Source organism: Balaenoptera acutorostrata, chromosome 10 (genome assembly GCF_949987535.1).
Source record: "Balaenoptera acutorostrata chromosome 10, mBalAcu1.1, whole genome shotgun sequence".
NCBI lineage: Eukaryota > Metazoa > Chordata > Mammalia > Artiodactyla > Balaenopteridae > Balaenoptera > Balaenoptera acutorostrata.
Window position 1 is genome coordinate 82001273 of NC_080073.1, and position 22899 is coordinate 82024171.

General features: G+C 47.6%; 1 protein-coding gene across 1 annotated transcript; it reads right to left on the minus strand.

Annotated features, from left to right (window-relative positions):
• Positions 1-4185: 4185 nt before the first annotated feature.
• MCM3 (minichromosome maintenance complex component 3) lies at positions 4186-22540 on the minus strand. The gene is made up of 17 exons (XM_028161807.2): positions 22374-22540; positions 21377-21489; positions 20407-20615; positions 19808-19938; positions 17329-17567; positions 16756-16864; positions 15553-15706; positions 15084-15215; positions 14262-14470; positions 11820-11994; positions 11352-11478; positions 10399-10549; positions 7785-7925; positions 7191-7294; positions 6601-6686; positions 6102-6171; positions 4186-4934 (listed from the first exon to the last, which is right to left on the minus strand). Exons 1-17 carry the CDS (start codon positions 22449-22451, stop codon positions 4736-4738), a joined length of 2427 nt encoding a protein of 808 aa, XP_028017608.2. The 5' UTR covers positions 22452-22540; the 3' UTR covers positions 4186-4735.
• Between the last annotated feature and the right edge of the window lie 359 nt (positions 22541-22899).

Sequence of the window (22899 nt, forward strand, 5' to 3'; positions counted from 1 at the left end):
GAAGATTTATTGACATAATTTATGTGGTGCCTAGTCTATAGTAAGCCTTTAACCATGATAGTTGTTATTAGCAGGGCCAACCCCTTCTCACCCGTCCCAATCACCAAGTGCACAAAGAAGCTGTTTCTGGGAGTCAGAGTTTGCTTGGGAGCTTGGAACAGCATGCCTAGGTTAATTCTAACTTGCTTAGTTTTTTTTTTAATCATCAAAGTTCAACGTGACAGTTTGAATTTTTGCACTTCTCCTGTAGCAAGATTTTCAGAAATCTGACTTTCAGTTCAAAGTTTTAAAACTACTAATCCCTAAATTCCTGTTGTATATGAATCTCAGTCTCAAAACACCTGATCTGTAACTTGCTGATACCACTGGATATGTTGTGAAGTGTCACCTTTAAAACTGGTTTTAAAGTTCACCAAAAGTAAATTATAGTAGTTATATTAGGGTGGTAAGATAATTTTTTGTTCTCTGTTTTCCTAAATATTCCATGTTGTTTTATTAGTCATAATTATAGTTTTTAAAAATAGAACTATGCCCATAGTTCTAAATTCCAACTTTAGGCTATGTTTTTGGAGATTTTACCAGCTCTGTCATCGCTCTCATTCAGGACTCCATCTACTTAAATTAGTAGAATAGCAGCACAAGCTGACCTTTCTATGCCAAGGTTAAATGTTAGAAACTTAAATGTAAGAAGGCTTAGCTTGCTACAAGAGTACTTGCTGGGAGAACTATTATCAGAAGGGTAATTCTTAGCAGAGGCTAATATCCTCCTCCAGGCTATGGAAAAATACTCAGAATTTCATAGTAAAAATATTTAGGAAAAGAATTTAGAATCTTAATTCTCTCCCTTGAGGAAACACTGAAGAGAATGAGGTAGTATTCCATGTGGTTAATAATGGACCAGGCAGAAACTAGCATTCATCACCGAGGCAGCAGACCCAAAAACGAAAAGGAACTAGGCTTATATTTCAGCAAATTAAAATGGGGTTAAACAAAAATTAATTTTATTCTAAATTTTTTCTAGGAATTAAATACAATTCCTTGAGATAATTGGAAACATACTGGAGTTCCATCCACAAAATCTAGAAGCACAAATACTACTATCCTCAAAAAGTATGTTTAACAGGATGATAGACTCATTCTGACCTGCCTGCCAGGACTAACGTGTCTTCTGGGTAGAAATGACACTGGGTGTCTCATGCATTACCAGAAGGGACCTCAGAAATCACCTAGTTCAACCACCTCCTTTTCCAGATAAAGAAACCAATAAGGAAGTGGCTTGGCCAGCCTGGCACGTTAATCAGCCACTTACAGCCAGAAAGGAACTCAAACGCAGGGCCCCTGCTGCCCAGCGCAGGGCTCACTTCCTCTGCCAGCGTTAGGCTCTCCGGGGAGATTTCCTGTGCATCCAGAGCCAGGGCAAAACGCCCCACCTCCCCTCTCCCCTCCTGGGGGGCAGAAGTGGTGGCAGCCGGCTCCTGGGGAGGGAGGGGAGAAGCTGCGGGGAGGGAAGGACTCAGAGCTGGTGTGAGGATGGAACAGACGGGCAGCCAGCACACAGGTGACCCAGGCACCTGCCTGATTCCACGAAACCAAGTTTCCCCTTTGGGGAAACTTCACCCCAGAAAAAGTCTGGAGTCAGTAGGACAACTGGTGTAGTTTGAAAACTCAGGGAAAATGAGAAGAGGACAACCTATTGATTCTTTGGTTTTGGGGAGCCCTTCTCCTCTTTTTCTTCCTCCTCCTGTTGTCCTGATGACCCCACCTTGCAGGGCTCTCCTGAGGCCTGAGGTGACACTGCCCACCCTGGGCAGGCTTCCGTCCCTGGGAGACGGCTCAAGAGCCCACTGTCACAAGCCGAGGCGCAGGTCCTCCCTGCAAGACGGGCCTGAGTCAGAGCCACAGGGACCGAAGGACCGGAACCATCGAGGAAAGCGTGGAAAGGCAAGGAAGGGGACCGAGCTCGGGGATTCAACATGGGGGAAATCGTTTTAAACGGTTTTGATCAAAGGATTGTGGGTTTTTTTAAACACATCAAAATGAATCGCTTTGTTTTAGTGAAACCAGGAATTTGCGGTGATAATGGCGGTACCATGGAGTATTTCCCTGCCGGCCAGCACCTACCAGCTGCCCCCAGTCACCTCACAAGCACCCTGCAAAGGCAGGAATTATCCCCTTTTTACAGATGAATTAACCAGCAGTTCAACACTTGGAAGTTATTTGGTAAGCGGCAGAGGACTAGATTCCAGCCACACTTACCAATTCAATTGTCTGTTTTGACAACTCTCTCATACTGACACTTCGTTTATCCAGGAGGGTTAAAGAATAAGCATAAAATTTTTCAAGATACAACTGATTTCTCAAAGCCCCACAAATTATTTGAACTCTTTCAAATGGCAAACCTAAATGGAAACAGACTTCTCTTTTGGAAGGAAGCACGTGGATAAAGAAGCGTGTATTTTTTTTTCCTGGTGAATCGGGGCCACCACTGTGATCTCTGCGAAGCCACAGTGATGCCCTCAGGGGACACTGACCCGCAGACCAGTTCGCCCCTGCCCAGCAGCCTCGTTCATGTCCCTGCAGCAGGAAGAGGGGGCCTCTGGACAATGAGTAGGAATATTTCCTTTAAATGCTTAGCAACTTTCTTATGTTGCTATAAGTTGGGAAACAACACACACAAGTTTTTAGAAGGTCAACGTGAAGATTCACTGAGTTCCTAAGAGTCAGGTTATTTAGTACAATTGACATCCCTTTTGACAACTGAATACACTCTGCTACCTTCCGTTGTGGCTAAACGTGGCATTACAGCTGTGGCTGAATCCGGTGTGCACCTAATTACTCTCCCACCCTGTGCCTCAGTTTCTTCAGGTGTGAAGGAGAGAGGACAAAAGTCCTATTGACAAAGCGTTTGGCCTTTCCAGAAATGCTCATCTGAGGGGACCCTAAAAGCCCCGAGCTCCTCTTCCTACAGCACCCCTTCGGAAGCTCCCGCCTCCTCCTGATACTCTCATGGCCCCTCAGTTCCTTCCGCTCTCACTGTGTGTGCTCTCATTCGGCATATAAATCATATTTTGCAGTTTTCCACTTTTCACTGACACATTAGACATATATGTACCCCCAGCCTGGCGGCCTCCAGGGCATCAGGTCCTCCATTTGCACCCAGCACAACGCAGGACTCACTGTCGGTGTGCAACTGTGTCCAGTTCCTCCACTGGCACCACTGCCCGCTCCTTGGACTGTACTCTCTAGAGCTCTCCCAACAGGACTTGGATTTCTCATCTGTGGAAAAAACAGGAAGATGACCCTGAACTCTCACCTACTGCCTCACGGCCTCAGGGTAATGGGCTGCCCTCAGCAACAAGGGGGAGGAAGCAGCTCGCGGATCTTACGGCTGGGAACCTGCACAGCCTCTCCGCCCTGCACAGCCTCTCCTCAGAGCAGCCTCCAATCTTTGTGACCCAGGCCCCTCATCAAGTCACACTTTCTTTTTCTTTTTATTTAAGTAACCTCAAAAGTTCTTCAGAAGCTACCTAAACCATACAGGGGATAGAAGTCCCGCCCTGGCCCCTCCACAAACTTCTGTGCAAACAAACTAACAGACCCTAAGGGCTGGACAACAGGTGTTAAGAGGTTTCATAAGGGGACTTCCCTGGCGGTCTGGGGGGTTAAGACTTCACCTTCCAAGGCAGGGGGTGCAGGTTCCATCCCTGGTCAGGGAGCTAAGATCCCACATGCCTCTCAGCCAAAAAACCAAAACACAAAACAGAAGCAATATTGTAACAAATTCAATAAAGACTTTAAAAATGGCCCACATCAAAAAAAAAATCTTAAAAACGTTTCATAACGCTCCTGTAAGGGGATCTCTTAACAGGCAAGAATTCACATGATTTTGAGGCATCTGCATGTATTGGGTATTATTTCTCCATGAAGGGGCTTTGATTCCTGCTCAGAAAAGCCAGGCAAAGGGTCAACCCTCCTGGACTTTCACTCACTGGCCTCCTGAGACTGTTTGGGTTTGCAGCTTTAACCAATAAATGCTGGCATCCCTGATGCCCAGAGGCCTAACCCCCAGAGTGCAGTTGCCTGCTGCCACCTTGTGGTGACTCAGTCCAAATGCGGGCTGCCCAGCCCACAGGGAAGAGCATTCAAGGAAAAAAACCACAAATATGTCCATAAAATCACACAGTATTAAGGTCACAATGGGTAAGTTTATTCAACATCTTGGATATTTGAGTCAAAAGTACGTATAAGTCTTAACTAGTGCTACTGCAAAGCAAGCTTTCTTGGCCTTAGTACTTGCCTCAGAGCTTCTCTCCATCAGCACAGAACCACCCGAAGTCTGTTCTAGACCAAAGTGCTCGGGGGTGGGGGGATAAAAAGCCAACACAGAAAGGATGAACAGAAACCAACTGTGCCCCCCAAAATACTCAGAAGTCATGTTATCTACAGCGAACAATGGTGTGGCTTGTTTGGGGAGGGGCCATGAGGAGTGTGGTCCAGTCTTTTGCAGTGAAGATTGTCTTCATCCTGCCCACCTTCTTCTCTTTACCCCAAAGCAGCTTTCATGACCCATCCCCAGGCTTCCACCAAGTCCTGACCCTGCTTGGTCACCCGTCCTCCACTTCAGTTCAATTCAACACTGACATTCAGGGAATGAACGCATAGGCTGGGGGGAGGGGGAGGAGGAAACGGGAAGAAACTTCCTTGGCCGAACCCCACAGTCCACAGACGAGGGCCCTCAGATGAGGAAGACGATGCCCTCGGAGACCATGACCTGGTTGTCATCCTGCATCCTGCTCAGCGCAGCCTGGATCTCCGCAGAGGAGAAGGGCTCTTCGTTGTCCTGATTGATGGATTCTGTGAGGCGATTCATGCCCACCGATTGTGCGTGAGCTTCCCGGAACACCTCCAGGAGGGCCACCTTGAAGGCCTTCAACCTGCCCAGGACAGGAGAGAAAGGGTGAAGGAGCAGGAAGTGGCCCACATGCTCTCAGGCCAGATCGATGCTGGGGTCCATCCGCACAGGCATCCTCCAACTGCACAGCCCGCCCCGGATGGCCACTCCACGCCCGAGCTTCCCCCTTAAAGCTAAGCTGTTGTGTTACAGAGCTTCCTGCACAGTGAGAAATAACAGCATTTTAAAAACCAGAGGCCTCTGAGCATATGGGAAACTGGCATCCATGTACCATCGGCAGAAACGCAAACTTGGATGGCATCTTTGGGAGGCAAGTTAGTCACATGTACTACAATTTTAAAGTGCATCTCCTTTGACCCCAGGAATCCATTCCTAGAAACTAACCCCACAGCTCTTCCCCCACCACTGCACAGTGATAAATGTTAAGAATGTTTTACTGTAAACAGCAGTCTTATGAAGGGTAAATGTCCACCATTAGAAAACAAAAATAAAAATTTACACATCCATACTATGGAAACCCTGCAGTCACTGAAAAGAGATCTCCATGAGCTGATTCAGAAAGTGCTTTAGGATATAGTTCAATGGTTGTCCTGGGGGATGGAAATATACTTGATCTTAATGTTTTTTCCTAAATACTTTTCAATTTGTGCAAACTTTTTTCAGTGAAGACACTGTGTTGAGTCTGTTCAGGTATTAAAAGAAAAAAGCAAACCTTAGCCGTGGACTTACTTTGATATCCAGGAAACATAAAATTTATAGATAAAACTGCTTCTGAACCTCTAGTGGTAAAAATTCTTTATCTCAGAACAAATGACAACTGTTCAGTGAGGAGAAAAAAAAAAATATATATATATATATATGTATATGTATCTCCTACTGAGAGGAACCCAAGGTTAAAGTGAGACAAAACTTGTCCTTGTTCTACAACCCTTCTTCCTGAACTCACAAGGGTATCGATTTAAAATTCCCACAGAGAGAATTATTTATAAAGCAAATGGTAAAACATAAACAACTGGGGATTCTGAGTAAAGAGTGTAAAGAGTTCTTTACACTATTTTTGCAACTTTTTTCAAGTTCGAAATTATCATCAGAATAGAAAATGTTCTAAAAACCCTCGGGCCTCTAGTTCTGAGCTCCGTTGATAACAGCTTTTTTCCTACCATCCTGGGGAGAGGTCTTCCCTACTCACCTGGATTCACTCAACTCCACCTTCTGGGACTCCTTGGTCTCCTGTGAGTCTGTCGCCTTTGGAGTGTGCACTTGAGGGGGAAAGGGTTGCAGAGAGTGGGAGGACAACAAGGTGAAGCCATGTCCACAGACCCCAGAGGCCCCTCTCCAACCCCGCCCTCATGAGCCTGCAACACTCACTCCTGGGGCCCTCGGGGCCGGCTAGGGCAGGCGGGGAGAAAGGCCTCAAGTCAGGCAGGGGACCCTCAGCAAACGGGATCTGGGACGCTCACGCCAGGCTTGGCAAAGAGCACAATTCACCAGGGAGGAAGCAGACAAGGGGGCAAAACTTATTTCCAAAGTTCTGACTGAGTTTCCTGGGATTCTCGTGGACACACCTCTTAGACACAGGGTCCCAAGGGGGGAGCCCACTGGGAGCCCACCAGCAAACGCAATAGGCAGAGCACTGAAGGGTCAGCAGTCAGGGACCACCTCTGTACCACTAGGGGCCGCTCGCTTACCCTGAGGCATCTCCTCCTCCGTGTCGCTGAAGTCGTAGGGGTCATAGGAGTCCCCATCCTTGGCATCCGAGTGACGGGTCTTCCTCCTAAAATGCCCACAGCAGTTAAGAGACGGGCTTTGGTGAGCTCTGTCCTGCACCTCTGACCACAGAGAACCATCTACAGTCCAAATGGAACACTAGGCCCAGGCCTGTACAAACTGCTGCCTTTTCTGAAAGAGACCAAAAGTCTCTGGACTGGAGCACAAGCAGGCCCTGCTTCCCAATGCTCCTTCCCTGTCGCCCACCCTCATAAATTCAACCACAGGTGTGAGAGGAGAAAATAACCTGGAGGAAAGACTTCTGAAATGTGGACTCAACAGCCTCTGAGCGGGTTACTGCTCCTCTACTTAGCCCTTCCCTAGCAGGAAAGAGGCCAAAAGCTTCACACCGAGGACAAAGGGGGCTGTCACCCTCTCTGCTCGAGTCACCTCCACCCTCTGACTCACTGCAGCATTGGTCTGGTCACCCTTCCCCGCAGCCCTGTCCCCCTCCGCCCCTCCCCAGCCCTAATCTAAGTCTTTCATCTCCTTCCTCTGCGCCCCATCCGACCTCTTCCTCTTCTGCTCTTGGTCCTCCTGGCTTTTCTCTGCTTCATCTTCTGTCTCCGATTCATCCTCACTTTGCTTCTTACGTTTCTTCTCCTTCTCGAGAACCTAGGACCAAGCCACACGTGGGTGGGCAGGAGGGTCACAGATGCCGGGGACTGAGTACAGAACAGTCCCTCCTGCACCATCGATAGCAGTGACTCTCTGGGTCTGATGACCTGGCCTCTCTCATTCCTGAGTCCAGGACCAGGGGCAGGGGGTCGGCTGCGACCCACCCTTAAATCTGCTGGAGGCTGGGCGCCATACCCTTCTCATAGTGTGTGCTCACGGAGCGCTCACTGAATACAGAAATGAGTGCAAAAAAGTTTATCCCACAATGGTTAGGTGGAAAACAATTCATTTCTTTACAGATCAGGTGTTTAATTTAAATTTAAGACAACCCCCATGCTAGCAAAGAGATTAAGTCAGGGGGAGGCCAGTGGAAAGACGCTGCTTTCTCCCAACAACGCAGATACAGGCGTCAACCGTGCACGGCTGTGAGGCGCGAGCACCGACAATTCACTCAGAGGCGCCTCAGGCCCAGCACCCGGATGCTCACCTTCTTGAAGTAAGCGTACTGGACCAGCTCCACAGCCTCCTCTGCGTCCTGCAGGTCCACGGTCTTGCTCATGCGGGCCTTGGCGTGGGCCGTGGCCAATCGAATCAGAGTTTCCAGTGTCCGGGCTGTCACTGGAGACGTCTGGGGGAGAAGACAAGGGGGGTCCACTCATCCAGGATCCCCCCACGGCATGCCGGTCATGCCCGTCACTCCCACCGCACAGAGAGGGAAAGACTCCACCAGAAAAGCTCTGGAAAAACCAAGCCATGGAGCCAGAAAAAGTAGGTAAAATTCAGAAAGATAAAAACAGCCAAGGAAACATGACTGAGAGAGGGCTGAGAGAGGGAGAACGAGGTGAATGGGGAAGAAGACGATCTAGCATCTTACAGCTGGAGAGGATAGTGAGAAGAAAAACCTTTGCCGCAGGCCTGCAACGCGCCAGGATCCCGCTTTTATGTTCACTGTGTCAGTCAACGGCCTTAATAACCTGGAGCAGCTTTACAGATGAGGAAAATGGGACTCGAAGAGCTTCCAATAATTTGTCCAATGTCACACTATGGGGGTGTGAGAGAGGTTATCTGAGGACAAACTTTCTAAAGTTGGGTAAACTCACTTAGGTCCAGAGGAGAAGCAGAATTCTGACATGTTCTTATCAAGTGGTTCCCAAAGGGGTGGATGTATCCCAAATGGGGGTGGTGGAGGGTTCATCTTTTTAAAATGCTATTGTCTGAACGGCATCCCTGGTCTAACGGATCAGAATGTCTGGTTTAAGACTGGACATGTGTACTTTTAAAAAAAAGGGAATTCCCTCCCTGGCGGTCCAGTGGTTAGGACTCCACACTTCCACTGCCTAGGGCACAGATTCAATCCCTGGTCAGGGGAACTAAGATCCCACAAGCCACGCAGCGCAGCCAAAACAAAAAAGGTTTCAGATGATTCTGATGTGCCCTCCTAGGTAAGCAGCCCTGACATTATCCAGGGAACCTTCTCATTTTATGGGTTGAAAAACTGCGACCTGGGAGGTGAAAGGATGTGTACAAGGTGCAAACGTTACTGAAGCCCTGGGGTCAGAGCCCAGGGCTGGTTCTTTCCACCACACCTCCCGTCCCCCATCCTATGATGCTTCAGGGATGCATCTGGTCACTTCTGCTTTCTAGTTTTCTAAATTATCACTTACAGCCAATCTGACATTCAAAAACAAATACATTCATATTCAAATAAATTCACCAATTTTTAAAATGATTTAGAAAGCTACCAGAGTATGTAGCTTATACATTCCATCATAAACTCCAATTCTTTTTTTTTTTTTCCCGCCCCCAAACTCCAATTCTTGAATAACCTAAAGCTGATGAAATCCTAGCCTACACGAGCAGAACTACAGAGCCCAAACTGAGAGATTGACCAATCCCACTAAGACCACAACTAAGATAGTGTGTTGTATTCAGTGAGAGGGTCTTTGACACACTGGAACACATTCATGTGACAGGAAAAACAATTAAAAAGACAGGGGGCTGTTTAATCTGAAGAAAATAAGTCATACACAGTCTCCAGAAAACAAAATTAAGGCCCATGGGTAGAAGTCACGGAGAAGCAGGTTTAAGCTCAATAAATAGAAGAATATTCTAACATTTCAATGCAGTGAGGTACTAGGCATGCTGTCACTGGAGGTGTCAAGGAAGTCCCAGCAGGAATTCCAGAAGATGGAATTCTTGTCTGGGTGTAAGTCTGGAATAGATGATCTGGGGTCATGTCTGAATCCAAGAGTCTATGTCTCTATCACATCATGATGGTTTGGGACCTGGGTCTTTCTGCTGTGAAATCCTACCTATATAAACTACATTGCCCCAAAAGACTTCGATAAATCCACGGGCAGGTGTATTAGGTTTCTAGAAATAGCCTTGGATGATCATCATGGCTACCCAACTCCTAATTTTTTTTCAAAGTCCAGCCCAAACATCATACCCTTTGGGAATCCTTCCCTGACATTCATATCCCTTCTGGAAAGTCTAAAGGAAAAATTAACAGCTTCTGCATCTACACTCCGTCTTTCACATTCATTCCCCTTTGGGTACTACACTGTGGTATATACTTATAAATATGTATATATGACCTTTTCATCTACCTTCTGCCTCCCGGGCCCAGGACTGAGCTCTTGGGGGACTGCATGTAAGAACAGAGACTCATTCAGTTCCCAGAAGTCGCTCACGTTTGCGGAATGTTTTTTTCTTTTTTTGGCCATGCCGCACGGCTTGCGGGATCTTAGTTCCCCAACCAGGGATCGAACCCATGCCCCCTGCAGTGGAAGTGCGGAGTCTTAACCACTGGACTGCCAGGGAAGTCCCACATGTTTGCTGAATGAATCACAGCTTCTGGAGGCCAATGTCATCTGAACTCATGAGAAACACGTTAGCTCTGGGGTTCGCATTGCATTTTCCTTTGTAAAAGGAAATGATTACAGTAGTGTAACAGGAAGCCCTTCAGGCCAGAAAGAAAAAGGTAAGGAATCACTAAGTTAAAATGCTTCCAGTGCTCCCAGGGAGTGGGGACTCCCTCCGCAGCCTCACCCTGAGGGGCTCCAGTCACCCTCCGGTCACCGTCCCACAGGCAGGCTCACCCTGGCGGTATCCGAGCCCATGCTGTCCTGGCTGCGCAGGCATGAGTACTCCTCCGCGATGTAGGCGGCCGACTCCTGCGTCAGGACGGGCTTGATGATTTTGGCCACGTGGATGTACTTCCTCATGAAAGCCGCACTCACCATCTTCTCCCTGGACCCGCACACAGCAAATTTCACTCCCCTGCCACAGCCCAGCACCTGCCAGGGGTCGTAGCCTTGCCCCTCCTCAGGGAAGTCAAGGTCACGTGACAGAGCAGAGAGACAGCCTGGAACCCAGTGTCACAAACCCCATTTATACACAACATGGACAAGACCCTCTCACATACTTTTATTTAATTCTATGGTGTTACTTAGGTACTTGTGAAGTACTTGTGAAGTAGGTAGTTTTGGTACAAAGTGTTATCTGTCCTATTTTATCAGTGGGAAAACTATGGCTCAGAGAATCTTAAGTGGACTCAAATTTCATTTTCTGACTCTAAATTCCACGTTCTTAAACCAATAGGTTTGAAGATTACACTATGCTTCCGACTGCACCAAGGCCAAAAATAGAGAAATGGGATCTCACATGTCAGGCACTGAGCACAAGTCTCCTTTATCCAAATCCACTTGCAACCTTTCCAGTGCTTGTGATCTACTGCCCCTTCAACAAAAGCTCACCACGAATAGCCACGAGACTTGTGCAACACTTCACGTACACGGGTAACATGACACACCCACCATCAGTTAGATGGGTCGTCAAAGCCTTCCATTTTAGGAAAAGACCAGAACCTAAGCTTGATCACCCACATAGACAAGGCAAGTGGCTATGAAAAAGGGTGCATCTGTGGATCCAGAAGAGAAAACGGGCCCCCATGATTACACCTCCAAGCATGATCTTGGCCTGGGCAGCACATATAAACACGCTCTACACAAATCTCAGGTTCCCTCCAGGAAGAGGTGTGAAGAACACTCACTTCTTTTTCTTGGCCCCATGCAGAAGGCTATCATGCTTCTCGTAGATCTGGGTGTCCTGCTGGTCTTCCTGGCTAAAGTTGGGATCCTCCGTGGCCAGGATATCCACGGCACTCCCTAGAGGCATAGCTGGAAAACCAAGTCGGGAGAAAGAATAAGAAAGAGCTGAACCCAGGGGAAATTGCTTCTTCTGAAGAGATACAAGACTCACAAAGCAAGGACCCAGAAGGAAGCAGACACGTGAGCCCCACAAACAAGGAGGCAGAACCATCTGGCCCACAGAAGATGCTCAAAGGTGTTCCCAGACCCTGAAATGGACAAGAGACACACTGTAGGAACCAGGGAGGTGAGGGCACCTTCCACATCACCCCAGACGCTACCACGCCCACCAACCCCAGGCTGGGTCTGAGAGCGCGGCCTGTGTCTAGGTGCCCTCCCCTCAGTCAGCCTTTCTCTTCCCCCGGCCTCACCGTCACCATCCTGCTCGCCGGGCGCCCGGTAGCGGTGCATTCTGAGGACGTGGTCTGAGATCTCCCGATCCTGCTCGGGATCCATCTGATCCAGCATGATGAAGAGGAGGTCGAATCGGGACAGCAGTGAGTCCTGCAGCCCGATGTTCTCCATGGGGGTCTTGTACTGATCATACTGGGTGGGGAACACGAGAAAAAAGGAGAGTGGAGACAACAGCAATGGGAAGAAAGAACAAGGAGGCCGGATTGGTTATGTGAGAACAGAAGACCAGACCTTCAAATGCAAAGCGAATAAGCAGTGAAGATGTAAAGCATTTGCAAGCTACTAAGAAACTGAATTCATCTCCTCTACGTGCAGCCCTCCTCTAACTGACGCTCAGCTGACCTGAGCAAGCTCAGAGCCCCAAGACTTTCCTTCCAAGCAAACAGAGCCCCACCTCCTTGCTCCGGTGCCTCTAGCAAGCTGACTGTGGGTCTCAAAACCAGCCTTCTTGGGCTTCCCTGGTGGCGCAGTGGTTGAGAATCTGCCTGCCAATGCAGGGGACACGGGTTCAAGCCCTGGTCTGGGAAGATCCCACATGCCGCAGAGCAGCTAGGCCCGTGAGCCACAACTACTGAGCCTGCGCGTCTGGAGCCTGTGCTCCGCAGCAAGAGGCCGCGACAGTGAGAGGCCTGCGCACCGCGATGAAGAGTGGCCCCCGCTTGCCACAACTAGAGAAAGCCCTCACACAGAAATGAAGACCCAACACAGCCATAAATAAAATAAATTTTTTTAAAAAAACCCAAAAAAACCCAGCATTCTCCTTTCCAAGCTTTACTCTGCTCCTCACTCCCAGGCAGGACCAGCTCTGGAAGATGAGTCCCTCTTCCCTACCTATTATGAAGACATGACGAGCTGGCTAAGCCAGAAACACCTGGAACCTCTGGCTTCCTTACTCAGAAGGTACTGGGTAAAGTCTCAACAAAAACGTGTGATAATCTATAAACCATAATGCCTTAAGGATCAAGGGAGGTTTTCCTGGGACTCAAGAACGCCTATACTCTTATCTTTCAACTCTGGGCCTATGAGCTGATGCCTCCCCACAGTCAGAGGCCTGACAACCTCGTAGGTAACATTAACGATTCTGACCACGTTCACATTTCAGGACCCGCCATCTTCTCCCTACGTTCCCCAGAGAAATTCTTCAGAATGACGTAACACGTTACCATTAATCTAAAACTGTATGGTTCTCAACCCACACTATGCATTAGAACCAACCTACGGAGCCTTTCTAAACCATAGCTACCAAGAGCCCCAACCCAGAGATTTGGATTCAGAAACTCTGGGCTGGGGACTAGGCACCAGTATGTTTAAAAAATGCCACCAAAACAGGTATTCTCATTCACTGCAGGATCATAAATTGTCAGAGCACAGCATGGGCTCTGGGTTCGAATCCTCTCTGCCATTTTCTAGCTTGTGACTCTTGAGCGAGTTACTTAACCTTTTATGCCTCCATTTTCTCATCTGTAAAATGAGGATAATACCTACCTACCTCACAAGGTTATTGTGAGAGTGAAAGGAGTTAATAAATATAAAGCATCTGTAAATATTAGTTAATAGTATTATAATGGTACAATCTTTAAAAGGGGCAATTTGGCAATCTCTACCATAAAAATGCATGTAACTGTTAATCCAGCGATTCCATTGCTAAGTATTCATTCCCAAATGTTTAACAAAATGCACATAAAGGGATGTTCACTGCAGTTTCATTCATAATAGCAGAGGGGAAAGGGAAAACACCAAATGCCCATCAATTGGAGACTGGTTAAACAAATTATTATAAGTCCATACAATGGAATACTAGACAGCTGCTTAAAAGAAAACAAAAACACAACGCCTAAACTCAGCAAACCCAAAGCTGGATAAATATAAAAGATTACACCTAAGCACATCATAGTCATACTAAAAAACAAAGATAAATAGATTAATTCTTAACAAGGAGATAGTGTATTTACTGGCACACGATAAAGTTTTTGTTTCCTGAAACACTCAAGAGCTGTCAGTGGTCATTTCTTGGGAAAGGAACAGGAGAGAGAAGGCAGGCTATTAATTTCCTTATTATATCTCTCTGCTCTGCTCATAAATCCTCCGACCATCTGCATGCAGTACTTTTATTTCAGTGTCAATGTAGGTTACCTGGGTTGTGAGGCTGCAGGTCACTTTTGTTTTCTTCTTTGTATTTTTAAAAACTTATTTTAAATAAATAACTTTCCAGGGTATTCTGACATGGATGAACGGGTGAGGAACCACTGCCCTAAACCAAGGACAGTAACAAGATGACAAGCTTACTTTAGTCTGTGGCCTGTTACTCCCCAGGTCACCTGGAATAAACTTCGCAGCCCAGTCACTCAGCAAAACCAAATGAAGGTGAGGACAACAGCTGAGTGCCTGGTCCCACTCACCCTGCCGTAGACGGGGTTGGCAGCTGCCAAAACACTGCAGCGGGCATTGAGCCGAGCATGGATGCCGGCCTTGGCGATGGTGACTCGGCCCTGCTCCATCACCTCATGGATGGCCGTGCGGTCCATGTCAGACATCTTGTCAAACTCATCGATGCAAACCACGCCTCGGTCAGCCAGGACCATGGCCCCCGCCTCCAGACGCCGCTCCCCTGGGAGGTGGGGAGGGAAGAACACACACTACCATCCAGGTTGTAGGGGACAGGGCTAGATGCCAACCTCCTTCCTAAGCACCTCGCACTGCCATACATGAGAACGAGAGTGTAGTTAAGAGGTGTCAGCTTCTAGACTCAGAGGAAACCCTGGGGTCAGCTTTTCAAGCTCCTATCTGAACAGTATTCCTTGTCCCACTTTGATACCTAAGCAGCTAGCCTCCAACACACTTCCTTCACAGACTTCCTCTCTTTATCCTCATCTTCAAGCCATTTCCCAACTAGATCTCTGTTCTCTTTTCACTGGTCTTCAAATCCCTTCCTCTAACATGTAGAGCCGTACAATCTTCATCTTTATTTCCCTTCAAATGTCAGAAGCTTTCTCCTTCACAGCTCTTTCCAACAGCCTTCCAGGAGACATTCTTGTCACTAGAGGGCCACCCAAACATTTCAATAATTCACCCATTGTTGCCAGATACTTGGTCCTCTCCAATCTGGCCCACACTAACCTCTCAAGTGTATCTTCCCAACACAGGCCAGCGCCGGGAGCAAGCTCAAACCACCTATGCTCATCTCACTGCTGGACCTCTGCCAAGGACCCTTCCACCCGTACCTGTTTCCTGGTCTGTGGTGACAGCGGCCGTGAGACCCACTCCAGACGAGCCCCGGCCGGTGGTGGGGATGGCCCGAGGTGCGGTACACAGTACATACCGCAGAAGCTGGGACTTGGCGACCGATGGGTCTCCTGTAATGGGACGGGGCAGCAGTGACTCTTGGAAACTCCCCTGTCCCCCAGCAAGTGCTGCTTTTCTAGCACAGCTCTTGACACAATAGAAATATATAGTAACAGGTTGTTAATATTATTTCTTTCCCTTTCCCATTCACAGAAGAATATATTTTAGACATTATAAATCAGGAACCCCAGAAATAATAAAAATAACTTTAAAAATTCATTTTAGACTTTTGCCCTTTGATGGGACTGAAATACAGCCAGGTACAGACACACAATTTGACAGATGATAGATTCCTGCAACCACACCCCACAGGGGGAGACCAGGAGACTAAAATCCCCAACACCGTACCTATTAGAAGGATATTGATGTCCCCACGGATGTGGCTGCCATTCTCTAGGTCTCGTTCCACTCCTCCCAAGAGCAAGCAGAGGATTGCCTTTTTGACATAGTCATGCCCATGGATGCTGGGGGCCAGCGACTTGGCCAGCTGGTCAAAGATATCCTGGAGGAAGGACAACCACGGAGTGAAAAGCCTAAGGAGCCTCCGTGGGGTTGGATGAACTCACTTCATACTTCAGCCCACAGAAGATGGTTGAAGAAATACACTGTTCTTAACTGTAAAAGCTTCTTCTCTAAGACTTTCACACCCATCAGAGCATTATCAGAACAGACACAGAGGAAGCCTGGATTCCAAAACCTGCTCGGAGCTTTAATCTTTAGGAAAAAAAGTGTTTCCAGGCTCCAAACATTTTAGGTTTAATAAGAATATGTACTATGCTTCAGCAGTAACCTCTGTCACACATGCACAGCTTTTGTTCAATTCTAAATGTGAACATTCTGTCTTTAAAAGGAGAAATTTTTTAAAGAAAAATAAATTAGAGAACTAAAACAAAAATAACATATTTTATCTTTAAGTAACAATGTATCACTGGTGTATTCCATATAGACTCCTTGGTACACTAATATTCTAACTCCTAATATTTGTATTAGGTTCACTTAGCAGGTAGCACAACAGAAATATTAAAGAAAAACAGCAAAAACACCCTTTTGCTTACTGACTCAAAACTAGAAGCTGGGGGCTTCCCTGGTGGCGCAGTGGTTGAGAATCTGCCTGCTAATGCAGGGGACACGGGTTCGAGCCCTGGTCTGGGAAGATCCCACATGCCACGGAGCAGCTGGGCCCGTGAGCCACAATTGCTGAGCCTGCGCGTCTGGAGCCTGTGCCCCGCGACGGGAGGGGCCGCGATAGAGAAAGGCCCGCGCACCGCGATGAAGGGCGGTCCCCGCACCGCGATGAAGAGTGGCCCCCGCTTGCCGCAACTGGAGAAAGCCCTCGCACGAACCGAAGACCCAACACAGCCAAAAATAAATAAATAAATAAATAAATAAATAAGAAAATCCTAAAAAAAAAAAAAAAAAACTAGAAGCTGGCACCAAATACTTCAGAGAAAAAGCCTTGACCTTCCTCCTGATGCAGTACAAAGATGGCCACGCCCAAATACGACCCTAACAAATCCATCCCCACCCTCAAATCCCCAAAGGACGCCAGACCTTGGAACGGGTTTTACTGAACTTCTTGATCTTGGCTATGTCCTCAGCAGAGAAGGAAGGCTGAACGTCCTTGCTCATCTGCTTCACGTTACAGGCAATCAGGACAGTCCTGGGACAGAGAGGACAGTAAGAGGCTATTTTCAATTCCTAACACCAAAGCCTTCTTAGGCTCCTAACCTAGAACAGCAAATCATAAACAAAGAAAGAAAAGAAAAAACAGAGAAGCAAAGCTGTTCTGAATTCAACTACTTATTCTCTTCATCTAAGACACAAATATGTTGATGGTGCCTCACCCTGGGAATTTACCTCCTGCTGACCCACAGAGCTTGGGACAGTGTATGGGAGGGAGATGGGAACATGCAAGAAACCCCCAGGTAAGCCAGGAGGCTGTAACCATGTGACCAGTAACTCCCACTTCTAGCATAAGACAGTATGGCGAGTTTTATCTCCCAGGCAGGTAGAGTGTTTCACCGGTCCAATGTAACTCTGGGGAAGATGGCAAACTGGAGAAAGATTGCTACCAGAATGTACTCTGCCGGCAGCATTCCAAACACCTCAGGACGAACCATCTACCTGAAGGTCCCTGAAGTGTAGCCTCCCTTCTTTCCAGGAAGGCAGCGGTAGGTCCCCACCACCTGGACCCGGTCACCGGGCTTCACTCTGTCTACCAAGTCATCATCCAGTATGACGTCCACAGAGCGGGGAAGCTGGCCAGCAGGGGCCTTCTCCGGCATCTCCTGGATGGTGATGATCTGGTGGTCTTTGTAGACAGAAAGGCCGTATTCTGTCTCAAGGGGATTGTTTTCCTCATCCTGGAAAAGGCACACGGAGAGGCAGTCATCTCGACCCTGTCTTAGAATGCCACACTCGTTTGTTGTAGGAAATAAATATAATTTGTAGATAAACCTCACGAGATTAGTATCCAGGAACAATAAACCCCAAATATCTTCTCCAGTTTTTTCCATTCCTGTCTGTTCTAGTTACCAACCATCTAATGGAAGGGGTGATCTACAGCCAGAAGGGACCACGGCTGTATTAACATCTATACTGAGATCCTTACTTCCCCTATGCTATGACTCGGTATTTCTACTCCTAGGTAATACCCAACACAAATGTTCACCCAAAGCCACACACTACAATGTTCACAGCAGCACTATTCCAAATAGCCAAAATCTAGAAAATATCCTAATGCCATCAACAGAATGGTTAAATAAGTGTGGTATAGCCACATGAGTGAATACTACACAGCAGTGAAAACGTATGGAGTACACCTATACACATGGATGAAACTCAAAAACATATGTTGAACAAAAAAAGCCCAACGCAGATGAGCATTTAGATAAAATATAAAAACAGGGAAAAGTACTCGAAGCTGCTAGATGTCAGGATCTCGAGAGCAGTGTGGCCTCAAGAGGGACTTCTGAGCACTAGTAAGGTGCCATTTCCTGCTTTGGATGCTGACTTTATATTCAGCTTGTAAAATTTCACTGAGCTGTACACTTATGTAAGCTTTTCTGTATATTAAACTTCAATAAAAACATTTTAAAGTTTTACTTCCTCGCCATTTGAATTTTCTAGAAACACAGCAGCTATCACTTGTGGAGTGCCTACTATGTGCAAGGCACTGTGCTGTAACTTCACGAAATTATCTCATGTAATCATCACAACTCAGTCCCCAAAGCTGGTATTTTCCACACTTTACAAATAAGGAAACTGAGGCTGGGAGAGGTTAAAGAAGTTCTCCATGGTCACACAGTAAACACCAAAGCCCATGCTCTTAAGAACCACACTTGACAACCTCCAGGAGACCTGGTCTGGTGTATTTCAGGTCCTGAGCAAAGAAGCTTGGCCACAGCAATCAGCAGAGTACCCCTGAGTAATTCCTCGAGAATAAATTCTAGAAAGTAGGGATCTTAATGAAGAAGAGAGCCGGGTGACTGAGGAATGCAACTGGCCTGAGAGTAAAAAGACAGGCTCCTTTCCTCAGGGCCATCACTAACTGGAACATAAGCAACCTCGCCGAGCCTCACATTTCACCTGAGATAGACTAAATGGTTCTCAAGTATGACTCAGTTACAATTCTAAGAAACTCAGTCTTGTTTATATGTTACGATTCCTCCACCAGTTGATAAAACTGTAGACAAGGACTGGGTCTTCTTTATATCTGTGTCCTCCTCAGTGCCAGACAATCCTTTGGATACAGTCGCTCTCAATTAAAATTTGATGGCAGGGACTTCCCTGGTGGCACAGTGGTTGGGAGTCCGCCTGCCAATGCGGGGGACGCGGGTTCGGGCCCTGGTCCGGAGGATCCCACGTGTCCCGGAGCAACTGGGCCCGTGCACCACAACTACTGAGCCCGCGCTCTACAGCCCGCGAGCCACAACTACTGAGCCTACGTGCCACAATTACTGGAGCCCATGCGCCGCAGCGAAGACCCAATGCAGCCAAAAATGGATGAATAAAAAGAAAACAAATAAAAGCACCTATATAAAAAAAAAATTTGATGGCAGGGACAGGCAGGGATAAAATGTGTTCAGACATCAAGTAATCAGTATTAGTCATCTTCTTTTGTCTCTAAGTAAGAAGACCTCACACCATCCTCAATTCAGAACCAATCTGAACACCAAGACTAAAGCCATTCTCTATGTCAACCTTCTCTCAAATCCACAGTAAAATATTTGCAGAGATTTCAGAGTAACATTACTGCCTAAGTATTTTTCCATATTACTCTAAGTAGATTACAAAATCATACGATATTATAACTTTGCTAAAAGATCAACGTACATTAGATGACTTTTATTCCTTCTTTCAATTCTTCCATAATTTTCCAAATTTTCTAAAGAGAATATTTTTTCTTTAAAAAACAAAAAAGAATTGTGGACTTTCCATATTAAACTCTGACTAGCAATCAATCTTTCCTTCAGATTAACCCTTACTTTTCACCCTATTCACATCTAGAAGAAAGACTTCACATATTACCCAATTACTTGCATTAAAACAGACATCTTTGAGCCCAACCTCTAAAGAGGTCCAATCAATTCATCCTCCTCACCTTGGTAGGATAGACAGAGCTGGACGGAAAGGCCACCAGGGTGGTGAGATCAGAATAACGTCGCTCTATGGTCTTCTTGGTAGCAGGACAGTAGTGAACACTGCGGACGACTTTGGGACGAACTAGAGAGCCTAGGAATGGAAAGTCACCCAACTAGACAGTGAGAAGGAGGATCTAACCCAGGCAAGCCCATGATGACTCCAAATACTGTGTTCTTCCAACTAGTTGAGCAATTTCAATACTCCCTGTCATTAATTCACTTTTATACCTAGAACAACACCATAATCCAAGTAAAACTTCAAGTACAGCTGATCCTGACTGAGAAGAAGTAGGAGTTCAGGGTCAGAATGAGGAGACGGCCAAGAGCCAAGCCTCCTCCACTCTCAGCAAACTTCATCGTTCTGCTGGCACAGGTGGTCACTCAAAGTCCCCCTAGTTACTGTGCAATACTTGAGCTCCTCCAAGTTTCACCCCGTAATTTCAGTGCTCCACCTTTCTGAAGCCATTAGCTCCCCAACTCTACTCCGCCTCTCCTGCCTTCCAGCCCCCCAAGCCTATGCCACCTCCATTCCGTTAGTCCCCCACTTTAGCCCACTCACATTTAGTGACAATGCCCTCCAAACAGACGACACAGCTAAGGAAGCCGGAGGTAAGAGTCCGGGGAGAGACATGCTTGGAGCCAAAGCTGCCCTCCAAGCCTATATAGAACTCCTCATACTGCTTGGCATACGTAGCATCAATGGAGGCCACAAAATCCTTCAGTGCCCGCTGGAAGGCAACCAGCTCCTCAAAGGCATTGCTCAGGAGGCTGCAGACGGGCGAGAGAAAGAATCATTAGGCAGAGAGGGCAGAACTCAAAAAACTGACCCACAAAACGGAAGTGGGTCATTCTTAGATCATCAGAGCTTTTTTTTTTTTTTTTTTTTTTTTAAAGAAATTCACGTTCTTTTATTTATTTATTTATGACTGTGTTGAGTCTTCGTTTCTGTGCGAGGGCTTTCTCTAGTTGCGGCGAGCGGGGGCCACTCTTCATCGCGGTGCGCGGGGCCTCTCATCGTCGCGGCCTCTCTTGTTGCGGAGCACGGGCTCCAAACGCGCAGGCTCAGCAGCTGTGGCTCACGGGCCCAGTCGCTCCGCGGCATGTGGGATCTTCCCAGACCAGGGCTCGAACCCGTGTCCCCCGCACCGGCAGGCAGACTCTCAACCACTGCGCCACCAGGGAAGCCCGATCATCAGAGCTTTGATGGCAAAATCTAGCTTCTACTTTCTCCTGCCATCCTACAAGGCCCAGTACAATACATCAGAACTGAGGGTCAACTTTTAATTCAATGATGGAGAAATGACACTCAGTTAAACGTGGAAGGAGGAGCTCTTGAGAAGAAAATGTCCACCACCTTCTTTGGGAAGAGATAAAAAAACACAAGAGCTGGTGAGACACTCAGGGCTTCAGGGTCAAAAACATTTCATCCAGGTCCTCTCCTGTGAAGCCTGCTCCAATCCAGGGAAGAGAGGGGAGCCATTCTCACTCAGGGCCAGTATGTGCCCTTGGAGACCCCCAGCCACACTCACCGGTTAGCCCTTTTCTCGTTTTTCCTACGCAGGTCATTCACGTTGACAATCAACCGGTACTGGTTGTCACTGATCAGCTCCCGAACTTTGCTTTGATAAATTCCCTGGTCTTCCTGCAAAATAGCCACCGCATGCCACAGCAGCCACAAATTCAAAAATCAGATGTTTTTAAACAGAGGCAGCTCTCACGGCAAGAAAAATATATCCATCTCTGCGGCACACCTGAACCCCAATTTCCCCCACGTTTTCACTCACTAGCCTCGGATTCCAAATACGCCCTAAGAGGCCAGTGTATGAATTATAATGACTTCCTCAAGGTCCATATTATTCCTATTATCACCAACAGCTCTTCTGTGTGCAGTCATTTCTCAACCTTTAATGGGGAATTACAACGAGCTCGTAAGTCTACGAGGACAACAAATAAAAACTTTGTCAAACTCCGGACCTAGGAGTAGGGAGCCTTAGCTACATTTACAAACAGCACTATCAACACTTCATGATTTTTTTTACCAACATTCCACGGCTGTCAGTCTTAAATTGCATGTAAAACCCCCTTTATCTGCATACCAATACTCTTTCTCCGCAACCCTCTAGATATGGAAAAAGACTGCGGCCAAATCTCCGGTTAAGAAGTCAGTCACTAAAACCTGGGGACCCTAAAACGCGGCGGGTCACTACCGTTTTCCTGCCGTCCTTCCCCTCACCCTCCCCTCAAATTAAGAGAGCAGGGAGTCATCAACGTGGTCTTTGCAGCTGGTTTGCACTTGGAGGAAACCTGTTGCCTTTCGCGAGACCCGGCCACAATTTGTACCTGGGAAAAAGTCACAGGATCGCTTTTAAACACTGACTCCGCCTCTAGGAAAGCTACGAGATCAGGGCGGAAGGTCCCGAGCCGCTGCCCCCCCCGCCGCAGCCTGGAGCCCCGCGGCCTGCCTCGGCCCCTGCGCGGCCCTGAGGCTCCCAGCGCCCTAGTCTCGAGACCCGGAGCCTCTCTCACCTCGTCGTCCAGGAAGTCCAGGTAGTCTCTCTGCGCCTCTCTCAGCTCCACATCGTCCAGCACCACGGTCCCCGCCATGCTCGCCGCACGGAAACTTCTGCCGCCAAAGCCGTGCGGAAGGCCCTTAGCCCGACCCCGCCCCGGCGCGAAAACTTCCCAACTTTTCCCGCCAAGAAACGTAACCTCGAGGAAGGGGCGGGGTATCTTGGTGGGTATTTACATTCTGATTGGCTGAATCCTCTCACGCGAGAAAAGAGAGTATCCAATCGAGAGCTGCTTCTCCGAGATTTCCGCGCGGCGCCTCGCTGTGGCGGGAAATGTACCATCCGGGGCCCTCTCTGCTCCGCCCTTACTGACGGGAAAGCTGACCAATAGGACGAGAGGATGCTCGCGGAGCCCGGTCATTGGGCAGCCGGAGAGCCGGCGTGACCTGGGAGCACTGCATTCTGGGAGTCGTAGTCTTTCCTCTTTTTTCCGGATGTTTTATAGGGGTTTTTTTTTTTTTTCAAGTTGTGGTTCCCTGACC